Source organism: Gadus morhua, chromosome 11, assembly GCF_902167405.1.
Source record: "Gadus morhua chromosome 11, gadMor3.0, whole genome shotgun sequence".
Lineage (NCBI taxonomy): Eukaryota > Metazoa > Chordata > Actinopteri > Gadiformes > Gadidae > Gadus > Gadus morhua.
Window position 1 is genome coordinate 11,022,601 of NC_044058.1, and position 23,704 is coordinate 11,046,304.

The 23,704-nt window shown below is 45.8% G+C and overlaps 2 protein-coding genes across 6 annotated transcripts; one reads left to right on the plus strand and one right to left on the minus strand.

Moving 5' to 3' along the window:
* Window positions 1-1,125: 1,125 nt before the first annotated feature.
* Window positions 1,126-9,788, minus strand: tap1 (transporter 1, ATP-binding cassette, sub-family B (MDR/TAP)). 5 transcript variants are annotated; one of them, XM_030369509.1, is made up of 14 exons: window positions 9,728-9,788; window positions 9,528-9,645; window positions 8,713-9,036; window positions 8,059-8,269; window positions 7,529-7,643; window positions 6,331-6,461; window positions 5,596-5,801; window positions 4,910-5,107; window positions 4,310-4,438; window positions 3,871-4,056; window positions 3,323-3,487; window positions 2,709-2,868; window positions 1,918-2,054; window positions 1,126-1,427 (listed from the first exon to the last, which is right to left on the minus strand). In XM_030369509.1, exons 2-14 carry the CDS (start codon window positions 9,579-9,581, stop codon window positions 1,197-1,199), a joined length of 2,247 nt encoding a protein of 748 aa, XP_030225369.1. In that variant the 5' UTR covers window positions 9,582-9,645; window positions 9,728-9,788; the 3' UTR covers window positions 1,126-1,196. The 5 variants fall into 5 exon arrangements, with proteins under 5 accessions (XP_030225369.1, XP_030225373.1, XP_030225372.1 ...); XM_030369513.1 differs by adding an exon at window positions 9,368-9,424 and having other exon boundaries at window positions 9,528-9,784; XM_030369512.1 differs by adding an exon at window positions 9,368-9,424 and having other exon boundaries at window positions 9,524-9,784.
* Window positions 9,789-10,660: 872 nt separating this feature from the next.
* notchl (notch receptor, like) lies at window positions 10,661-22,765 on the plus strand. The gene is made up of 12 exons (XM_030369505.1): window positions 10,661-11,059; window positions 12,298-12,442; window positions 12,969-13,310; window positions 14,753-14,973; window positions 15,613-16,003; window positions 16,600-16,772; window positions 16,851-16,912; window positions 17,165-17,294; window positions 18,024-18,121; window positions 18,501-18,832; window positions 19,126-20,042; window positions 22,450-22,765. Exons 1-11 carry the CDS (start codon window positions 10,966-10,968, stop codon window positions 19,667-19,669), a joined length of 2,532 nt encoding a protein of 843 aa, XP_030225365.1. The 5' UTR covers window positions 10,661-10,965; the 3' UTR covers window positions 19,670-20,042; window positions 22,450-22,765.
* The last annotated feature ends 939 nt before the right edge of the window (window positions 22,766-23,704 follow it).

A 23,704-nucleotide genomic window follows, 5' to 3' on the forward strand; every position in this document is an offset into this window, starting at 1 on the left:
ACTGACGTACCGCATTTCTTTGGAGGATCACCTACTAATACATCATTGACAGCTGCACTGCACATCCCTGATAATGGTCGTTCGCTTGAGCAAAATATTCGGCTAGCTGAATAAAGCGTAATGTCAGCTTTATGTTATTGTAAGCAGCGAACAATTAATATTCGAACAGAAGATGGCGCACAAGCTTGCTTTTGAGTCAAGACCAACAGATAGTAGGCCTACGTTGCTACATAACTTTACAAAGATAGTGTGCAGTATCTCAACTTCTACGATATTGCTTACATAAAAACAGAACCATTTTTAATCTGGTTTTATTTTTAAGTTTCAAACACAAAAAATAAAAAGCTCAACACAATTATTAAATTACACGTGTAAATAAAATGTATTGAATAGCACTGTCGAACAAAGTATTCTCTCAAAGGAATGTTGATGCATAATAAGGTCTTTCAATTTAAAAATTATTTGGTTTTATTTTTAAGTTTCAAACACAAAAAAAGTAAAAGATTTGACACAATTATTCAATCATACTTGTAAATATAATTTATTTAAGAGCACTCTAGAAAAAAGTATTCCCTCAAAGAATGTTGAGGCCTAATCAGGTCTTTCAATTTAAAAAGACACATTGTCCAATAAATAACCTTTTTAATATTAACATAAAAAACTAATATCAACCTTTTTAGACAGGGCAATGGACAGATTTGTGTGTGATGAAAAAATGAAGATGAAACCCAAAGTAGATCTGCAAAATATATGAAGACAATTGTATATGACACACGTGCCAATGCCAATTGCATAGCAAGGTATAAAAACAACTTAGGTATAAGGTATAATATGTAACATTTCTGCATTTAAAAACCTAAAAGACTACAACTCTAATTGTTTTGACCACAGAAAAAAGGCTGGAACTCCCAAAATAGCATTATTTATAGCTGTTTCGGTAGTCAAATAATAAAATTAAGTTATTTTATACTTGCAGTAACACTTGCAGCTATTTCATGAGGTGGAAACAACATCACGTGAATAAACATGAACAAACGTAGCGTCAATACAAGTTGAATACAATTTCATCTTCGGCCCATGCTACTTCACGGCGTCCCCATACTATGTTTTTCTGTTATCGTTTTGAATGAGAGACCCCAAGCGGCAGAAATGACATATTATACCCTTACAAGAGACTAATTGCAGCCAAAAAAAACTCATCTTCCTCCCCCTTCTTCCTCGGCCCGCTGAAAGCCCTGGTTTTGGTTGGCGACCAGCTGGGCGTAGCGCCCCCCTTGCTTCATCAGCTCTTTGTGGGTTCCCTGCTCCACCACGCGCCCCTCCTCCAGCACCAGGATGTCGTCGGCCCGCTCCACGGCGCTCATCTTGAGGGAGATCAGAAACACCGAGCACGGGCCGTTGGACCGCCCCAGCAGGGCCTTGAAGACCTGGGTGTGGAGGGTGACAAATGATGAGCGTCCAGTGGTCGGAAAATAGCCAGCCAACTAGACGGGGGTTCAGTGCAGGGGGGCTTTGAGCCCGGCAGAGAGGTGGAGCGGTCGCCACGCGCAGGGTAGGATCAGGTTAGTGTTGGATATACAAGGGTATCCTCAAGCCCTGTTCTGAGCTCTAAAAAACAGATTCATTTATAGCGATATTATCATATTGGATAATATATATATATAATTAAAAAAAAGACAAGGATTCTTTCAGTAAATTTTTTTGTAAGGGAGGCTTTTTAATATATTATATATATATATTTAAACTGTATATATACATACATACATACATACATACCATTTAAAAAAGCCTCCCCTACCAAAAAATGAACTGAGAGAATCCTCGTCTTGATTTTTTTTCCTATTCAAACAAAGTTTTGACAAACATGATGAGTAGTTTTATTATCAGTAGCATTGTTTTCGTAGTACTTTAACCAACCTGATGTTCCGTCTCTGCGTCGAGGTCGCTGGTGGCGTTGTCCAGCACTAGGACCTTGGGCTGCCGGATCAGAGCTCTGGCGATGGCAATCCTCTGCCTCTGGCCGCCCGACACCATGCCCCCCTTCTCACCCGCATCTAGAGAGAGAGAGAGAGAGAAAGCGAGAGGAGGGGGAAAAGTTAGAAAGAGGAGGGCAACGATAGAGAGGGAGATAGAGATGGTGTGATAGAGGAAGAGAGATAGAGGGAGGGAGGGAGGGAGGGAGGGAGGGCGAGAGAATGAGAAACAGAGGAAGAACTTAGGGAATTTTTTGTGTTCATGAGGTTTACCCTGCTCGCCTTTTGCGTCCGTGTGAAAAGTTCAAATTTTGAGGGTTTGTGGGTCAAAAGTGACTTCTTACAGAAAATAAAACTAAACAATTGTTTATTTTACTTTTGTTAGCCTTGTGCCCACTTTGAAAAGCTGGAATTTGACGCTTAAAGTGTAAAATAAAGTATTAGACACTGGAGTATCAACCAGGGGGCGTCGAGAAACCTCTCACACAGTCAACAATAAACAACGTTCCTTATTAAAAAAAAAAACAGTAAGTCAGGACTCGTTTTCCGAACCAATTCAAAACACACCAACACTATCTCTGTCTAGCTCAACTGGTAGAGCACAGCCTTACCAATGCCAGGGTTAGGGGTTTCCCACTGGTCACACCACAGCTAAGAATGTATGCACTCACTTGCTAGTAAGAAGTGTTGGTTAAAAGCTTTTCCCAAATGGCATATATGCTATATTGGCCCCACCTGTTTGATATCCGTTTGGGAACTTTAGTATTTCGTCATGGATTGCAGCCATCCTGGCGGCTCTGTACATATCATCATCAGTAGCGTGCTCAAAGCCATATTTGATGTTCTCTGCGATGGAGCGGGCAAACAGAACACACTCCTGGCTCACAACAGCGACCTGGCAAAAAAGACATACAATTATATAAAATAATCATATAGCCACAGCTTGCTATTAGTAAATAAAGATTCCTTCAAGATCGATAGCTTGACTTTGCCCCTTGGCCTTACTAATGATAATGTCATCCCATAGTCATATATAGACACTCAGTGTATATATGCATATCATCCATCAATCTTAAAGATGAACTATGTCATCATCAAAGTGCTATAAAGTAGGAACACACACACACACACAGTATGCGTTATGAGAGGGACAGAGAGAGAGAGAGAGAGAGAGAGAGAGAGAGAGAGAGAGAGAGAGACAGAGAGAGAGAGAGAGAGAGAAGCAGGAGGAAGCAGGAGGAAGGGAGGCGGGAGCATGGCCTGTTGTCCACCTGCAGGAAGAGCACCGAGCTGGGAGGGGGGGGGGGGGGGGAAGAGAGAGAGAGAGAGATTATTTATTATGACCGCACCTTGTGATGCTCCTTATAGCTATTGAGGTTCTCTCCGTCCAGCAGGATACTGCCGGCCTGGGGCTGATAGAAGCGCTCCAGCAGCCGAACGCAGGTGGTCTTCCCAGAGCTGTTGGACCCCACCAGGGCCGTGATCTGTCCGGGCTGCAGCTTCAGGGACACATCCTAGGGTGGAGGGAGCAGAGGTTGGTGGGAGGGAGCTAATGGAGAGGAGGGGGTGGAGTGGGAGGAATAGATTGCTGATCTTTTGTCAAGTGAGAAAGTTGAGACTAGTTGATTTGTTGATGTTATAAACAAAAGGGTCTGATCATCAGCTTGATTCTAATCAGTAATTAATCCCAGTTTATTGCTTATTGTTGTGAAAATCAATGAAAAAGTGATCATGTATCTATCATCAAGTAAACAAATCAAACGTTTGATCTTGGTTTGCGATTATCGATGCATCAATCTATTAGTTTGCAAATAGTTTTGAGCATTAGTCCTAAAACAAAGGCAGCAAAACAGACATTTAGACGGACAAACAAGAGTGTGGTATGAAAACACAATACCATGAGCACAGGGGTTGCCTTCCCAGGGTAGGAAAATGTGACGTTCCGGAACTCCACGTGACCTTCCACCCCTTGGGGGTCCCGGGTGCCTATAGGGGGACCCTGGGGATCCCGATCAAGGTACTCAAAAATCTTCTCCGAACCTCCGATGGCTTTCTTAACGTCTGGGTAACAACGCATCACAGCCTGAGACGAGAGAAGAGCAAACATTCAGAGAAATGTACATTGAACTCACAAACTGTTAAATAGACAATAGTGTCTGGGAAAATAGCACACAGTTTATCTTAACTAATTAAAAAATCCACTGGTTTTGAGTCTCGGTCAAGAACTTGCAAGACAAGACACAAACTGGTGGTTTGCAATTTGTGTCTAGACCTAAACAAGTGGTTTATGTCTAGTGTTCCGACCAGAATTGGTGGTTTCTGTTGTGTGTTCTTACGTCCACTGCCGAGGCGAACTGGAGCTCGTAGAGTACGAAGGCGACCAGGTCTCCGCTGCTGACCGTGCCCCCGGTGACCAGCGTCCCTCCGTAGTACAGGATGAACACCTTCAGCGCCAGGGTGCTGGTCTGCAGGGGGTTAAAGGACAACAGTACTGTTCAGCCTCTTACCAGAAACTTTTATCCAAAGACACCCGCAAACAATTCAGAGACATGACATTACAGAGCAGGGAGGGGGAGGGCATCTGGCCTACAGGTACACTGCTAACAATGGGGATTGAAACCCAGTATCTTTCAACTGGTAGTCCAACACACTAACCACTATACTATTATGTCCTTCCCCACAGGACAAATATACACACATATTACTATTATCCTTGTGTATTTCTTCTTTTTTTATCTTAAGAGCTAAAGATTGACCCTCCCAGTGGTTGATCGAAGTTGAAACATAACCAAGTCAAAATTGAAACACAAGACTGGTCAAAGTTAGAACATAGTACTCAAAACCTATTCAAGTCCAGGTTGAAACATATGACTAGTCGATAAAGGGCTCTCGACAGACCCTGAGTTCCTTGTGTTAGCCCTTTCCTCCCGACTCACATTATTGGCCCAGGTGGAGGCGGCGTAGGCGAAGGCTTCCCGTTTGTTCAGGCCGTAGATGACGTCCAGCTGCTCCTCATAGCGCTTGATCTCGCCGTCCTCATTGGCGAAGCACCGCACTGTCTTCATGTTGGAGAACGTCTCTGTGGCGACCTGGTTGGCCTGGGCAATGCACTCTGCAACCTTTTTAGAGATCGCCTGAAGGGAAAAGAGGAGTGATGAGGCTGAGGAGCATTTAATTGAATTGACAATTTTTATATTTTTAACGATAATACGCAAGTAGTATATTCTTTTAACAAGGAGCATTCACTGCAACTCTCCTACTCCTATTGTTTTAGTTGCATTCTTATTGTTATTGTTATTGAGGATGTTGATTATGCTGAAGTATTCTTCTTCATTATTTTTTTTATTTTATTATTATTTTTTAATTCTTGGTAGGCAATAAGTAAGTATTGACCCTGTGTTTTGTGTGGGCAGTCGCTTTATCAGCACTTAGAAACACAATTGGAGAACAATAAGACACAGAAATGATGTTGCGAATTGGGTCAGCTTTCCCAAAATAATTAAATGCTAAACCAAAACAAACAAACTCAAACTATGTGAATGAGTTACAATCAGAAAAATAATACATGAAATAACAAAACTCAGGGACCCCAGGATAGCGCCCAGAGGCACCCTGTCCCCACCTGATGGAAGGTTCCGGAGCACTCTGGGATGATCCAGAGGATGGGCAGCCCCATGCAGGTGAACAGGGAGATCTGCCACGACTGGCTGAACATGAAGTAGAGGATGAAGACCAGTCGGGCAGTGTACCACATGACCAGACTCAGCTGCTCGCTCAGCGCCTCACTCATGCTGTTGGTATCCGTGGTGATACGCGACACAATTTCCCCTGAAGCCGGACAAATAGTTCAATAGACAGATATAATAGCACACAATTTAAAATTATGTTGCTGAAAGGGGCGAAAATATATTCAATATATATATTTTAAATTACAGATGATTGTAAATATAATGATTCTGATTAACCATTCTGAAAAACTAAAACATATGCTAGATAACCATGGAATGATGTGATGTATGAGGATATTTGTTGAAAGACCAAGTCATCGTGTTGGTTTGTTAATTTCCATGGACAGCCACAAGAGAGGGATATGGGGGCCACAGCTTGGTGGTTGTTTGTTGAAAAACAATTACATAGAAATATGCGTTCATTTTATAACATTTATCTGATTGTGTTTGCTGTTGGTATTCTGGGCTAATACAGGCCTGGTCATATAGCCGATAACATTTAATTGAGCTTTGAGCCTGTAAGTCTTAATTTATGTTTTGTTAAAGAGGTCCCCGGAGGATTAACACATTATTTGGGTCATTGGTGTCATTCTTTGGAAGTCCAGGAACGGGTGGTGGGGAGAGATTACCTGTCTTGTTGGTGTCAAAGAAAGCGATCTCCTGTTTGAGCACGGACTGGAAGACCTTGCCCTGCACTGATGTGTGGATGCAGCTCATGGTGACGTTGTACATGAGGTCACACACAAACTCAAGTACCGCACTGCAGGCAAACAAACAAACAAATGCCAAACATGACTTGAAAACAACTAGAAAGCACTATAAGTAATATTACTTATAGTTATTCTGGAATTTTTAGCTTGTTTAGTTATTTTTAATGAAGTTTTATTGTTATTACATTTTTTTGTTAGACATAACAAGAGACATAACATTACATGTTATTTTCTTATAAAAATAATTAACAATCATTGTTAAACAGTGTTTGTAATTGTTTACAAACAAGGGCCTTCTGTGGGGGTAATGACAACAAATGTACTACACGGAGGAGAAACCACGCCTGTCCATTTTTTAGAAGATCTTTAGATTAATTATAAATGTTTATATAGAAGGTAGCTGTTAGGTGAAGAGCAGTTATTCAGGTGCTAACTAGTAACAATAAAACCAAAATATGTTTTTGTTGTTTTCTAACTATAAACTACAACAAAGAAAGGCAGTGCGGTGCGCCTTGCCACGCCTTGTGTCTGATCGAGGCTTGAGTAAGGTGCTTTTTCTTTCGTTTTGATTTACAAAAAATGTGCTTGCTTGTGCCTATAAACAAAACTCCCTCTTCAGCACGACTACTCTGAACACACGTTCAGAGTAGTCGTGCTGAAGTCAGTGAGGTGTCAGATGTAATGAAGCCTTCACGGACATTACAACACTTAAACAGCACAGTTTAAATTAGTATATATTAGCAGACACCTTTCTGAATCACAGTGAATGACAATATAGGTCACTAAGAGGCACATCTGTGTTCATTAATTCTAGGGCCGAAGTCAAAGAAGATCACGCAAGTGCTGTTTTGGAGGAAGTCAGTGGCCTTCAGATCCAAACATGGCCCCAGTCCGACTCGGTCCCAGCCCAGCATCAATGTGAAGCTGGTCGCAACTGATTACCAAATTTCGACCAACCAATCGATTCATCATGGTCAAAGATGTTTATAGGAAGGGATCTCACCCTTGACCATAACGGGTCTAAGCTCAACTTTAGACAGTAGACCAAGATAAAATAGAATAATATAAGATAGTATTCAGGACTATTCTGCCTTAGGAAAGCAGTATAGAAGTATACCTGCTAATGGTAATTATTGCCATAATTGTGATGGCTTGGGTGAAGGCATCTGGATTCTTTTCATCCATGATCCAGTCTGCCATGTGTCCCGTGTAATGAGGTATCGCCATCTCACCTGAGTGAGACCAAGAGAGACGGATCAGACACAAAAACACATCCATCTGACTAGACACGTTTTAGGAACATCTGGCTATCAAACACATCGATCCTTATCGTAATCAAGGAGTCATTGAGTCAATCATGAGTCTTGTTTCCATTCATACTCATCTCCCCCACCTTCATTCTACCGTTTCAATAAAAAAATTGGAATACCATCAATATGTAAAGCACAGGTTTTCAGGAGTCAAGATTGACCTAGCATATGAGGACCTAAACATCACAATTAACATGTAGCACCTCTAACACACTTCAATGTTAGATAAAATATGAAGACCAAGTCCTCAGAACGATCACAAACACATTCAGCACCAACACTTTCCAGATTGACGTACATATGAGGACCTCATCACCACTAACACACATCCACATACCATACGAGGACAGAGTGACCAGCAGCATCACAAACACAAAGCGGCTGGTGTAGGGTCGCATGAAGCCCAACAACTTCTTCAGGGAGGAGGAATTGTTCCCCGACTTGGCATCTGCTTCTTCTTCGCTGCTCCTCTTCTTCTGGAACAGCGAGGACACGTACCTCTCCCAGTACAACCAGGCCACCGCAGTGACGCCATAACCGTGCAATAGCTGCCCCACAAAAACAAAGAGGATCATGGGGTGGTTAATGCATCTAAATGGCTGGAAAGTTGATTTGTTCTTCATGAACAAATGCCCTTTACTTCTGCTGTGACACCCACATTTCGTATCTTGGACTATCAAAGGAAATCTCAGATGTTTTTTTATTCTAAAGTTATTTTTTGGACTTATTACCATGACTTTCACTTCAAAAAGCAAGGATTAGAGAAATATATTGCGGCGATAACATTTAGTTTAAGTTTCTGTATTGCTGCCGTTAGATTGATGTAAAACCATTCTACCTCATTGTCTGTGACATTTTAATACAAGTTTAGTCTCTAAATCTACATTAAGGTATACATTCACATTCGAATCAAAGTTACACTTTTACAACGTTGTATTTGATATGATAATAAACAATAACACAGGAGTTATAAATGCAGAAAAGCGCCTACCCTTTGCCAGGAGTACCAGCTCCATAGCTCCTCTGAGTTGGACAAACCGACCCCCCACAAGAGACTAACATACACTGGGAAATGAAAGCACAGGACCCCGATGGTCTGGCGCCCCTGGAAGCTGCTCATCCACGATTGGCTCCATGACAAGCTGAGGAAGAGCAAGGCGCAGGCTCGAAGGATCCCTCCACCCCACAAAGTGACGTATGGGTGGGCGACCAGCAGGGGTGAGAGGGGGGCAGAGCGGATGGACTGCACCACACAAGCATCTACCAGCACGAAGACCGAAGCCGCACCGAAGGAACTACTTTTGGACATCATGCCCTGATGAAGAAAGTGTTGTCAGAGAGTAGAGAAATAATCTGAGACAGACAGATTGAGAGAGAGAGAGGACATGCTTGTGAGATAAAAAACAAAAAAACAAAGTGGATCAAACATTGCCCATGATGAACCATGTTCCCAGAAACGAGTAGGCCTATCCTTTGTTACGATTCGAAACCTAAGCTGACTTTCATTTTCACATAGCAGTTGGCTTGCTAATATAATCGAGTTAAACACTAGATATAGGTGATAATAGCATAATTTAACATTGAAACACGCTCTGCCCAGCTATACAATTACAGAAACATAGTTTGTTGCCATACTAACACCTTACCTTGGCTTTGAATTCGAACCGGAATAGAAGTCAAAAATAGAGTCAAAAATGTCCAACCTGCAATAAGAAAATGATCAGTCATGCAAGTCGGTCCACTTGTTGATAATAATGCATTTAAAAACGGACAAATCGATCAAATACAGAGAATCGACCTACTCACGAGCTGTCGAAGCTTCTTTTGCCAGCCGAGCTGAAAGCGAAAGTAACCTAACATGGAAAGTCCCTGTGCCCGCTGGGCTGATCAAGATGCAGAGGACGATCCCGCAACCTATCCAAGGCTGGCGGCATTTTGTATTATTTGGTGTGATGGCTACTCCTGAAACTATTACTAAAATGCTAAGTTAAACGTGCCTAACTTACCCCTTTCCAAAACGTCTGTGTTGAAAAGCTTTTCAGCTCCAGCACGACACCACGTGGGAAGGAGGGAAATAACAGACTCACAACATTTTAGCTCCCCCTGTTGGTTTACTTAAGGCCAGTTTTCTGCTGGCCTACTATCATCCGTACCGTACGGTTAACATGTCTGGAATTCGAAATATTGTAAAAAGAAAAAAAACATATGGAAAGATGAACCTGTAACATTTTCTTAGACCCTATTCGTAATCCAAAATGTATTACAATCTATAAAACTTTAGACTGGACCTTCGTTATCAATTCTTATCAAACATTGCGGCTTTCTGTTAAGGCACAATGAGACATCTTAGTGTTGTACTGTTTTATAACGCCAATAAATGTCAACATAAAACCTAAGAGCAGACCTTCCTCACAGACCTTGAGTTCCCTGTACACTGGGCCAGTTTGTGCATTGAGGTGTTCAAGTTTAGATGTATGTGGTTTAAAGAGTGTGAAGGAAGAGCCGAGGTGTAAAACAACAATTGATGGAAAGAAAGTCAAGGGATCATGGCTAGAAAGGTAAACACTTGTGTGTTTATGCTTAAGTGTATGTGTGTGTGTGTGTGTGTGTGTGTGTGTGTGTGTGTGTGTGTGTGTGTGTGTGTGTGTGTGTGTGTGCGTGCGTGCGTGCGTGCGTGCGTGCGTGCGTGCGTGCGTGCGTGTGCGCGTGCGTTTGTGTGTGTGCGTGCGTGTGCGTGTGTGCGTGTGTGTGTGTGTGTGTGTGTGCGTGCGTGTGTGAGTGTGCATGGGATGGCATATATGCAAACACAGTGCTTTTTCCAACATTTGAATTCAAAAATTGCAGTCAATAACAAGCGTACACAACACCGCCCCCACCAAACCCCCAGGCCCCAGCTCTATTCTTCCCACACAGTGGCAGGAAGTAGTCCTTATATCCGGAGGGCTTCGCTTAAAGAATAGCCGTGCTGGAGGGTGGTGGCGCTGGAAGGTGGAGGGGAGGGGGCACACTCGGTTCCCAACCGGTCACACGGACCGGACCCACTGTGACCGTCACCAGCACCAGGACGGGGGTCCACAGCAGAGCCGGGATTCACAGAAGAAGGAACTGAAACTGCCTGGACAGGCATTGGAACCAGGGAGCGGGGCACGTTGGACCCAACGGGACCGGTGTGGCTGGGACGTGGGCTGGAAGAGTACCAATAAGAAGGAGGTCGATAAAAGGACTGTGTGAGGAGCGAAGGAGCATGAAGGTGGAGGTGGTGGTGGAGGACTCGAGGAGAGTGAGGTGGTTGATGGCGAGGCTGTTGGTGGTGCTGGGACTATGCAGGCTTCATCAAGGTACGTTTATCTTATTCACGCCTGAGGTTTATCTTAGTCAAGATCATTTTCTTTTATTATGTTCATTTTATCTCTCAGCCAATGGTAATCCTTTTGGTGAGAGCTGTTCTCTTCTGACTATCATGTGACCTTGAACTTATTTTAACTAATGACTAAGGTTTTAATAACTTAGTTGTTAGTTAAAGGTTATGGTAACACTACACAAAAAGTGTAAATTAATTGACCATTAACGACGTTTAGTTAATGCAGTTATAAACATTATTTAACGGTTCACTAATCATTGCCCCAAATCTCGATCCTAACCCTAATCATAATTATAACACCAATGTTACTGCTTTATAACATTTTAAATTAATGTTAATTTATGGTTTATTAAGGTCCTCTTATAGTAAAGTGTTACCAAAGTATTTTTCTATGTAATGTGTGGTTCCCAAAATGAACGTATCAGAGTATTTATATGATACTAGACATTTAGCATTTCAGCTCTAAAGTGGTATGTTATAAAGGTATACACGCTCACTCACCTGCCAAGGGGCCAAGGCCCATTGCCTTATTCCATCCCATTCCTCATTGCCATGGCGATGACCTTTAACCTTGATCAAGTCCCGGCCCACTCAGTTTCCTGTTACTATTCGCTGCTTCTGGAAACTTCCTGTTTGTGTCAGGTCCCCTTCCCGTTCCCTTTGGAAGCCAATGTCATGGACCTTTAAGTCTGTAAGCTGTTCTCTCCCTTCACTCACCAGCCCTTTACACAAGATGAGTATTTTAATGTGGGTCATCGACTGCTCAACCAACCGAGGGCTTTTACTTTCAGCGTATATTTAATATATAACAGCTGCACAATTGTATTGTAACTATCGTAATTAGAGCCGTATCTACATGTTTTTGTTTCAAAGTCTATTCAAAGGCGAAACAGAAACTAACTCAACTGTAGCAATGCTATGTTGTATGCTAACTTTTAACATTGACTGCGAACCACACCTCATGATGCTAAGTGTGTGTGTGTGTGTGTGTGTGTGTGTGTGTGTGTGTGTGTGTGTGTGTGTGTGTGTGTGCGTGTGTGTGTGCGCGTGTGTGTGCGCGTGTGTGTGCGTGTGTGTGTGTATGTGTGTGTGTGTGTGTGCGCGTGTGTGTGCGCGCGTGTGTGAGCGCGTGTGTGTGCGTGTGTGTGTGTGTGTGTGTGCGTGTGGGTGTGTGTGTGGCCCTTCATGTCTGTCCTCGGTCCCCTGGTTTCTCAGCGGCACCTAGCGACCCCTGGGGTCAGTGTCCGGTAAGCAGACACTGCCAGGAGAAGTTTGGGGATGGGACGTGCAACAAAGAGTGTACTGAGCCACGGTGTCTCCTAGACGGCTTGGACTGCCTCAAGGAGAGGGGCAAGTGCAAGTAAAACACACATCCTACATCTTGTTCTTCCTCTTCTTTCTGTTCCTGTACGTCAATCTAATGATGAGGGATATTTATTCACAATAACTACTGTTTACGATTTACTATATTTTAACCGTTGTTCATTCATGGTTTTATAATATATGTATATGTTTGTTTCTATAGTTTATCAAAATGTGTTTCCCACCATTCAGCGCATATTTTGTGCGCATATATGCTCATACAGTGCAGCATTTATTGAATCCAGTTAACCTGCATGTCTTAACTCAAATTAACTGAATTCCCCAACCATTTAGCATTCTGACATTACCCCTCAATCTCTCCCTCTACCTCTCCCCCATTGCTCCTTTTATTACCCTCTATAACTCTCTCCATTCCTTACTCTCCACCTCTCACTACCTTCCTCACCCACTCCCCCTCTCTCTTCTCCTGTCTCCTTCTTCCTTTCCTCTTCCTTTCCTCTGTCTACCTATCACTGTCTTCCTCCCCCCCCCCCCCCCCCCCCCGCCCTCTCTTCCCTCCACAGTCCGGGTCACATCCAGTACTGCCGGGACCACTACGCCAACTCCCACTGCGAGCAGGGCTGCGATAGCGCCCCCTGTGGCTGGGACGGCAGCGACTGCTTCACCCACCAGACCCCCGTGTGGGCCAAGGGCACCCTGGTGGTCCACTGTACACACGCGGGCCTCCCCCCTCAGCGAGCCGTGTCCTCCAACAGCTCTCTGCTCTGGGCGCTGAGCGTGTTGCTGCGCACGTCGCTCAAGCTGAGGGCCGTTGCCCCGCTGGCCCCCACCAGGGACATCCACGCCCTGGACGCCCCCCAGCTGGCGGAGCTGCTGGAGCAGCCCACCGCTGGGGACGCCGGCGGGTGAGTTGTGGGGTAGCTCCACAAATGTCTTGAATAAGGATGAATATGGTATGATTAAAATAGTGTATCTCTTAAAACCAAAGTATGGTTTTTATCTTCAATTATTCTTTTTATCAAAGATTCACTGCTACTCAAACACCCGACTCTCAAAATGGCCACTAGTCATCCCTACATAGTGTCTAACCTCCAACTGCTAATTGCTAAAGCTTCTGCAAATGCCGTTGTAGGTCTTGTTATAGCCAAACAGACCACAACAGAAAGCCCCTAATGAAACACAAACTGATGTTTAACAAATGGAATTAATTAACCACAACAGAAACATAACAAGGAGGAATAATAAACGAGTAGTGATAACAAATGAGCTGCTGTTTCCAAACCAGTTAGGCTTTGGGCCTAGCTGGCCAGGTGTGCCTGACGACGCCTAGAAGAGCCACCATTTTTGGAGTCCATCAATGAACCCTGGGAATCTATTGTATTCAGTTATTTTAAGGCTAAACAAATAATTAGCATGAAAATATTTTTTGGATTCTTTCATGAGCGCCTAACAAGTGAGGGCATTAAATGTTTACATTGGTGTTAATGTGGGAATTGAACCCACTACCCAGGCACTGAAAATACAATGCTCTAATTGTTGAGCTAGACAGGTTAGTGAAAAAACACTTGGTTATCTTTCATTTTGGATATTATTTAAAAAAATATCGTTCTTAAAATTAAATACTGGGTCATTCCGAAGACATTTTAAAATTCCCAACATACTAGCGACAGTCTATTTAAAAAGGAGCACTTGGAAGTTAAGCTTCTTTCTCAAGGAGGCTTACAGGAAGTCTGAGGACACGGGGAACTGAACCTATAACGCATATGGTAAGAGATGGATGCCCTATCCACTAGACTAACCCGTCTCCCGCTCAGCCTGGGGCTGGTTATGCTCTTGTCTTGATGATACCACCAAAATACACCGATTTATTTATTTGGAGATTCTTGAATAAACATATAAACTTTCCTCTCAAACCTACTTTCTCTCTTTAAATCTCTATTTCTCTCTCTCATTCTGTCTCTATGTTATTCTTCTATATGTTTATCTTTACTCTCTCCTGTCCATCTACCTCTCTCCTTCTCTCGCTCTCTCCTGCTATGTTTCTATCTCTCCCTCTCTCTCCTGCTGTGTCTACCTGTCTTTCTCTCTCCTGCTGTGTGTCTACCTATCTCTTTCTCTCTCTCTCTCCTGCTGTGTGTCTACCTATCTCTCTCTTTCTCCATCTCTCCTGCTGTGTCCGTCTCTCTCTCTCTCCTGCTGTGTGTCTACCTATCTCTCTCTCTCCCTCTCCTTCTCTCCTGCTGTGTGTCTACCTCTCTCTCCTGCTTTGCATCTACCTATCTCTCTCTCTCTCTCTCTCTCTCTCTCTCTCGCTCTCTCTCTCTCTCTCTCTCTCCCCCCCTCCCAGCTCGGTGCTCTTCCTGCAGGTGGACAACAGGCCATGCTCCCGCCTCCCTTCCTCCTGCTTCCTGAGTGCGGCCGAGGCGGGGGGCTTCCTGCGAGCCGTGATTTCAAAGCGGCCGCCATCGTTCCCTACGCTGACGGAGCTCAGAGCCGTCATCGATGTGCGGGGCTTCAAGCAGGAAATAGGACCAAGGGAGGAGGAAGTGACGAAGGAAACCAAAGAAGGTACGGGCCAGAGGTTTCGGCTGGCAAGGGGGGAAAGGTTGGGTGTGTGTGTGTGTGTGTGTGTGTGTGTGTGTGTGTGTGTGTGTGTGTGTGTGTGTGTGTGTGTGTGTGTGTGTCTGTCTGTCTGTCTGTCTGTCTGTCTGTCTGTCTGTCTGTCTGTCTGTCTGTCTGTCTGTCTGTCTGTCTGTCTGTCTGTCTGTCCTCGTTGACCTACATTTAACCTGTGGAAAGATCTGAATAAATATTTACCCTTCCACAGCAGACACTGTGTTCCCTGTCAGACCGACCTGTTTAATAACTCACAGTCATCATATGCTGTGCTAACAAAAACTGGTAGCCTACACGTGAAACTAGACAGCAGTAAGTCAAGACTGACGCATTAAAGCGCAACCGAAAACTAAAAGCAAATAGCTCCCCCTCTGGTGAAAAATTGGCTGCATAGTTCACAGTTGGAGGTTATATTCTGAGTATTTCTGATTGGTTGAAATAAATCCCACAAATTATGGCAGAACATCTGCCTGTACTGAGATTGAACCTCACTCAGGCAGTTGCTTGCTGTGTAACTAAAACACCGGCTAAATCGCAGTGTTGTTTACATGTTGACCACCGGTTATCAAGCAATACACCGTCTCCGTCCAGCAGTAGACTCCTCCTCCCCCGCGTGGCTCTGGGTGGTCATCGCCCTCGCCGTGGGCCTGGCGCTGGCCTCGACGCTGGCCGTCCTCCTGGCGGTGAGGCGCTTCAGACGACGGCGGCGGGGCGACCAGCGGTGCCCCGATCGCGAGGGCGGAGGAGGGGTGGGGACCAGACACCGGTCTACGGCGGCCAGCGACAACAGCAGTGGTGGCGGCGGTGGGGACTCCAAGGCCTGGCACCACCAGCAGCAGCAGCACTCCGGGCGCCAGGAGCCCCGCTCGCGCTCCGGGAAGGAGAAAGAGAGGAACGGCTTGAAGAAGAAGAAGAAAGCGAAGGAGCTGGAGAAGAAGAGGAGGAGGGAGCCGCTGGGCGAGGACGCCATGCGTATGATGAGGTGGGTTTGGTTGGTTTTGGGCGTGGGTCGGGGGGATGTTTAGTCTGCTGGGACAATGGCCGTGTCGTAGCGGTAGGGCCGGATGTAGTCCTACACGCCCCCCGACCGGAGCCTTGACAATGGAGCCCGCAATTAAGACACTCTCGAGGTCTTCCTGTCGTGTGCTAAGAAACCACAACAGTTCTTGGTTTCTAGTCAAGAGCTTGCTTTTTCAGGTATGTTATGGAAAGTTGTCTTTTTTGTTTGTTTTGATATAGTCTCACTTGATCATGTCAAGCCATTGTATACTTTGTTATGTTATTCTGCTTCTCTTGGCTGATAGGTTTCCTTACATGAAATGTAAAAACAAATCTCGTCTACCCACAGGCTCCAGACATTGCATGTGTGTGGAGTCTTGTAGAGGTCACAGCATTTAAAAAAAAACTCTGCAAATAGAATCATCGCAGTCTGCTCCTTCTAGACAAGTATTGAATCCCATATACTCTATATTAATTTTGTAAAAGCACTGAAGTGTTGTCCTGAATTGTCTCTACCCATACTAATAAAACACCAGTTCAAGCGCTAGAATGCCTCTTCCACCTGTGTGTTGGTCCCAGGCCGCAGAGGGACCTGGACATAGGGAGTGACACAGACTTCACCCAGAGCTCCATGGAGGACATCAACGCCCGCTGTTCGCGCCGCCAGCAAGAGGCGTCCATCTGCGACCACCGCAGCCAGGAGCAGAAACACTACCGGGCCGGACACACACAGACACCCCGGCCCATGCAGAGTAAGAACACACGCACGCACGCACGCACATAGATGTAACATGAATTGAATCGCTAACAACGGTCTCACTGTCTCACAGCTCCCCCTAGAGGCTGGAAGAGAAACAACATCCCACCTCCCCTCCTCAGTCCTCCGCAGCAGGTAAAGTAAAATAATGTCATCCGTACATATATATATATATATATATATATATATATATATATATATATATATATATATATATATATATATATATATATATATATATATATATATATATATCCACCTCCAATTTTCTAATGTTTGTATTAACTGTGGTAATATTTCCTGTAGAGCACCTTGTAGCGCAGGTTTTAAAAGGTGCACTATCATATGAATCCCCAGTATAAGTCAGTATGTGTGTTGTACCTGCAGACGGCCCCGGTGCACTGGTGTGGCCCCGACGGCTCCGTGGTCCTGATCCGGGCGGTGCGCAGCGGTCTGGACCGGGTGGTCCTGGAGCTGCTTCGAGCTGGAGTACCCGTCAACAACACAGACCACACCGGTACTACTGGGTCTCATACTGATAGTGTTCCTTTATTATAGGCCCTAAGAGACAACAGATATGAAACACTGAGGTTTAGTGTGACTTATATCCTCTCTCAATCCTCTCTGTGTCCCTCCTCCGTTCTCTACATCCATTCAACTCATCCCCTCTCTCGCCCTCTCTCTCTCTCTCTCTCTCTCTCTCTCTCTCTCTCTCTCTCTCTCTCTCTCTCTCTCTCTCACACACTCACTCACTCACTCACAAACTCACTCACTCACTCACTCACTCACTCACTCACTCACTCACTCACTCACTCATTCACTCTGTCTCTCTCAGACCCCCTCATACCTTCTGACTCTGAGCAGAGCTAACATGCTCCGTCCGTCCCCCTGATCTTTGGGTGGATGGATATATCTTTCTCTTTCTTCCAATCATTTTTCCTTATGTGCTTAATTGACGTACTTTCCTAATTTCCTTGCCTTCTTCTTCTTCAACTCCAGCTCTTATTCTTTCAATATTCCTTGATCTATGCATCGCTTTCACTCTCTCCCCTATCTCTTCATCTCTCCTCTGCCAACTAACATCCTAGCTTCACCTCTGTTGTGTTCATAGTTGTTTCATGACTGATGCCCCCCCCTCTCTCTCCCCCCTCTCTCTCCCCCTCTCTCTCTCTCTGTCGGTTTACCCCTACGTCCTCCCCTCCCGCCTTGCTCTCTGTGCACCCCCCCCCCACCCTCCCGGTCCCAGGGCGGTCCGCGCTCCACTGGGCATGCTCCGTGAACCACCTCTCTCTCACCAGGACTCTCATCCGCTACGGGGCGGCGGTGGACCTTCAGGACAACAAGGTCAGACCTCCACCACGGTTCACGTCCTTGTCCTTTAGGCCCCCAAGGCCTCCTGTAGAGGACAGGGGTTTTCAAACCTGCTTCTTTGATTAATTATTGATATAATTAGTATTAATAAATCAAATATTTCCTTGTTAGTGAAACAGGGTTAGGATTGATTCTTGGATACCACACCCACTAGTCAGCTGGGGTTCAAATCGGTGATGCCATCTGCACTAACCCTTAAGCCAAAGGTCTTAGGATGTCTGATTAGCTGTTAGTTTAAGTGGCGCGGCTTAAATCCTCCGGCTCCATTAAGGAGTGGAAAGATCTTTTCTTCCTGGATTCTGAATTCTTCCCTGAGCTAAATCTACAAATGAACCAATGTTTCCTCCACTAGGGCGAGACTGCCCTGTTCCTGTCCGCCCTCCATGGTTGCTATGACACCACACGCCTCCTGCTGCTCAACGGAGCCAATCAGGAGCTGCACGACCGCAGGGGCCGTTGTCCAATAGACATGGCCCGAGAGGGCGTGCACCACCAGCTACTGGAGCTCCTATTGGCCCACCGGGTGCAGCGAGGACCAATCACGGTGGAGCCGGTGAATGACATGCTGTGGGAGGAGCGGGGGCTGATGTACTCCCCGTGGGCGGGGTCGGCCGGGATACCTGGGAGGTCCGCCTCCTTCTCAGGGGTCCTGGGTCACCGAGACATGACCCCACCGCCACAGAGGTAGGAGGTCAAAGGGATTGTCCTCTGCAAGTACACTGCTGGACATGTTAACTGGCCCATAAAGACATAGTGGCTATAGGGGGGGTCACCTCCCAGCAAGAAGGTTTGGGGTTTGAATCCTCATGTCCACAGTATACCTGCAAGCATCCTTGAGCAAGATGTCCAACCACTACCTGCTCCTTAATGATTTCCCTTTCAAAGCCTTTTATAAAATGTCCTCTCTCTCTCAAACGATGTTATTTATTGTAGAAAAACAACTGAGATCTTTGATTCCCTACCTTCTTCCCCAACAGTGATTGGTCGGTTGGCCGCGTGCAGTACCCCTCCCCCCAGAACTGGCGCCCGCAACAGCTCAACCAATCAGCGACGGCGCTGGTCCCCCCGAGGGTGATGGGCCGCTCGCCGCGCCCCATCGCCACCCTGGCGGAGGTGACCTCGGAGGACGAGGACCGAGAGCGGCCCCTGGAGGTCCCCAGAGCCGTGACTCCTCACTTCCTGTCCCCGCAGCCCGCCCCCCGCCAGCGCTCCTTCTCCTGTACCCAGCATGCATTACAGAGGCACTCCAGCGGCCCCCCCCAGCCGGAGCCCAACTACGTGGTGGTGACGGACGGCCGGCCCCCCAATGAGGGGGCGGTAGAGAGGGGGGCGGTGATCCCCCCGCCCCGGGACGTCCCCTCCATCCCAGACCACCCAGCCACCCTGCAGCACAGCCAGCTCCGGGCCAGGACGGAGGCAGCGGTGGTGGGGTTGGGGATGGGGTTGGGGGGCTCGTCAGAGCAGAAGAGCAGATTTGAGGCGCCGGGCAGCCATGCCAACACCACCCAGACGGCCCTGTAGAACCAGCCCTCCTCAACAACACACAGACACTGTTGAGTTCTACCAAACGCTCAGTTGAGGCTGAAAACCAAAATTGACTACCAACTATAGAAGTAGTTCTGACCTGCTATAAGCTATTCCATATTTCCTGTACTGTGCGGGAGGGGGGGCAGACGCATAGGTCGGAGCAAGAAAAACATGAGCTCCCAGGTTTGTCTTGTTCCCAGGCTTCATGTAAACTGCTTGGAGTTGGAAACAAACCAGAAGGATAACAACAGCAGGCTTGGCAAACCCAGTTGAAATTCCTCGTGGTCGCCACTAGTGGGCAGGGTTTCCACAAAAGACACAGATACAACCTTGAAGATATATGTTTGGGAATTTTTTTAAAGATTAAAGGCCCACTATGCAACTTTTTTAGCCAAAATTACATTAAGTATGCAGGTTGAGAGTTATGCTGATGGTTCTGCATCCATTTCTGGGTCGATTGGTGGGTGTGTCATTTACCCATGTCGCCTCTCCAGTGAAAAAGCGCATATGCAACTTGATCTGTTCGGACCGACACAATCCGGATGTGACGCAGCGGAAGTATCCTCGAAAATGTAGTCAGATTGTAGTTTCGAAAATGCTTTACGGCACAGACACACACCCAAACATGGCACCGGCTAGATATAAACAGCCAGTTGCGAGGCAATTGTTGCATTCATCATGGATCAATCGACTAATGGTACGGCCACACCAACCGCACGCGCCTAACCTGACGCTTGATCATTGTGTGTCACAAAAATGGTTCAACGCGCCTGTGGCTGCGCTAGAGTCCGAGGTAGGAAACCCAAACGCCGCCGTGTTTGGGTGCATGATAGAGTTTAGATCGGGTTAGATTAAATAATCTCGGATATAAATAACGATCTCATCTCATCTCATCGTCATCCGTTTATCCGGGGTCGGGTCGCGGGGGGAGCAGCTCAAGCAGGGGGCTCCAGACTTCCCTTTCCCGGGCCACATTGACCAGCTCTGACGGGGGGATCCCGGGGCGTTCCCAGGCCAGTGTTGAGATATAATCTCTCCACCTAGTCCTGGGTCTTCCCCGAGGTCTCCTCCCCAATGGACGTGCCTGAAACACCTCCAAAGGGAGGCGCCCAGTGGGCATCCTTGCCAGATGCCCGAACCACCTCAGCTGACTCCTTTCTAAGTAAAGGAGCAGCGGCTCTAATCCGAGTTCCTCACGGATGACTGAGCTTCTCACCCTATCCCGCGACGCCAGCCACCCTTCTGAGAAAACTCATCTCGGCCGCTTTTACCTGCGATCTCGTCCTTTCGGTCATCACCCAACCCTCATGACCATAGGTGAGGATAGGAACGAAGATCGACCGGTAAATCGAGAGCTTTGCCTTGCGGCTCAGCTCTCTTTTCCTAACAACGGTGCGGTAAAGCGAACGCAATACCGCCCCCGCTGCTCTGATTCTCCGGCCAATCTCACGCTCCATAGTACCCTCACTCGCGAACAAGACCCCGAGGTACTTGAACTCCTTCACTTGGGCTAAGGACTCATAAATAACGATAATCGGGTTAAATAACTTCACATGGTGTGTCTGGTGTGTTTCCAGCATTCGTAGTGTTGTTCAGGACAGAAATAGTCCGCCAAGACGTTGAGGTTGCTTAGCAACCAGAGACTCTGTCCATGCAAGTGAACGGAGCGTTCACTCTTCGTCATAACTATCAAACCGAACATCCTTCACATTCACCGAGCGAACATTATGAAAGTAAAATGCACATTTCTCGCTAAAAATGTTTCCATAAACGCATTTAATGGCGTAACTATGTTACTATTTCCACCCAGAATAAAGAAAGATGTCGGCCGTATGCTTCTGTGCAAGGGTCACTACAGTAAAGAATTGCTTTACGGCACAGACCCCCAAACACGGAACCGGCTCGATAAACACAAGTAACTAAGGGATTGCTATATTCATCATAGATCAGTCGACTAAAAAGAGACAGAGAAACCCAATGTCGGAGGAACAGAAGAAGAGAAAAGGGAGACTGACCGACAGAGAGGCCAGACACGAGTAAACGTTGGGCAAGCTTTTCAGGAATAGCGTGAACTGAAAGAAAAAGAAGACTGCAAATCAGACGCCGACTCGGCCGTGTTGCTTTTGAAATTGAAAGTACCCTTGGGTGAACTTTGTCTTCGTGGTATTCTTGATTCTGATAGTCTCTGTACAAATGTGTTTGCTCAACCATTTAGTTGTGAGCCCTGTAAAAATTGTTTTCTCGACCGTTTTGTTGTGAGCCCTGTATGTTTCTAGCTTGCTTGCAACCATATAAACACCTTTGTTTCCATGGGTGTTTTGCTGTTCGTCTGTCCCCCAGATACAGACTGAATCCCCGAATCCAGGTTCTTGTTTATTTCGATTATTATGTTGGCCAAACCTCTTACACTGATTGTTCTGTTCAACCTAAGATAAAACAATTATAACCTAGGGTATAAATTCTCCCGGTGAACTATAAAAAAGGATGGATTTATGTTTATTGCAATGCAAATACATCCTTTTAAAAATGTATAACCTTGCCTACACTTTATGAACATCTACTTCGGACATGGCTCCACGCATTCGCCGGCTTCTTTGAAAACAAATGCACATGGCTCGCGTAGAAGTGCATGGGGAAGGGACGTGAACGAGTTGTTACGACAGTGTTGTGAAATATCTACTACGAAGCTGTAGGGGGCGCTGTGTAGAGTAATGTGCGTGCCAAAACCAAGAAAACAGCGAAGATATTCCCGAAGTTGCATAGTGGGCCTTTAAGTACAAAGACGTTTAGGACCACCCAAACCTAGAGTACTTTAACGTCCCTGGACAACGGCCATGAAAATGAAATAATATGAATGTATTTAATTATTTCTGTGTAAAATTTGAGTCATTTAGAATCTCATTACCAGCCCTTATTGTTATGAGCCGGTTTGTGGTTCTGCTTCACTGAGACTTTTTTGGCTTGTAAACATACTTGCAAATCTCTTTCTTATTTTACGTTTAGCACTTTTATTGACCTTCTTTCTTTTATCTCCCATATCTAAAAGTGTAACTTTTTATTATTCGTCAGATTATAAACACTTAAATTGGATGTTCATGATTTATTCTCAATACAGAAAGATGGAAAGAAAGGAATAACGAAAGGTGATTCAATGGTTTAACGATGATCAACTTCCAGATGATGCGAGGTGACATGAGGAGAGGTGACATGAGCTGAGGTGATACGGTGGGAAAGTTGCTATGAGATCGTTCCCGGGCAGGGCAGAGCCAAATGATGTGAATGACCCGTCACACTTCGAGCCTTCCTAACGTGTTAATAGCCGCTGCCACGAGGAGGTGCCTGCTCTTCGCCACGGGGCGCCCCATGCCAAGAAACAATAACCTCGGGGTCCTCAATGGAAATTCTTGATTTTTCAACCCAAAACCACCAAACACCCGCGCAGGCTTCTTTCTCACACACGATCGACGCGTACACACGTCCACACATTCACAGCTCATGGTGTTAAACCTCATTATTTTCAATGGCAGTTGGAGATCCAAATGAACTCTGCACTCGATCACTTATTATTACTCACTTATAAACTAAATACAAGGTATATTGGGCATACTTTTACAAGTTTTAGGACCACACTACGAACGAAGTAAGGGTATTTATTTTTAGCATTCAACCTTTCAAAAATACAAACAACAAATATCCGTTATAAATAGCTATCCTTTACATAAAGATTTTATAAGAAATAAAAAAAACAGCATATCTTCAGACCGACCCCATTGGTTTTACGCACAACACCCCTATTGCGTAAAAGTTCATGCGTAAGGACGCTGCGCCTCGCATGTCGACGCCTCGGCCCGGCCCGGGTCTCGGCCCGAGGTGTCACTTCCATGAGGGCCCAGTGGGGGCTCGACGCGCGTGCCGACATAAGCGCACATGGACGCCAAGCGTGTCTTAACACCAGCGGGCTGTTTGAGTTTATGGACATCTGGACATTTGTCAGGGAGTCATGTTTTGTGGCACATGGTCGGAAATAAC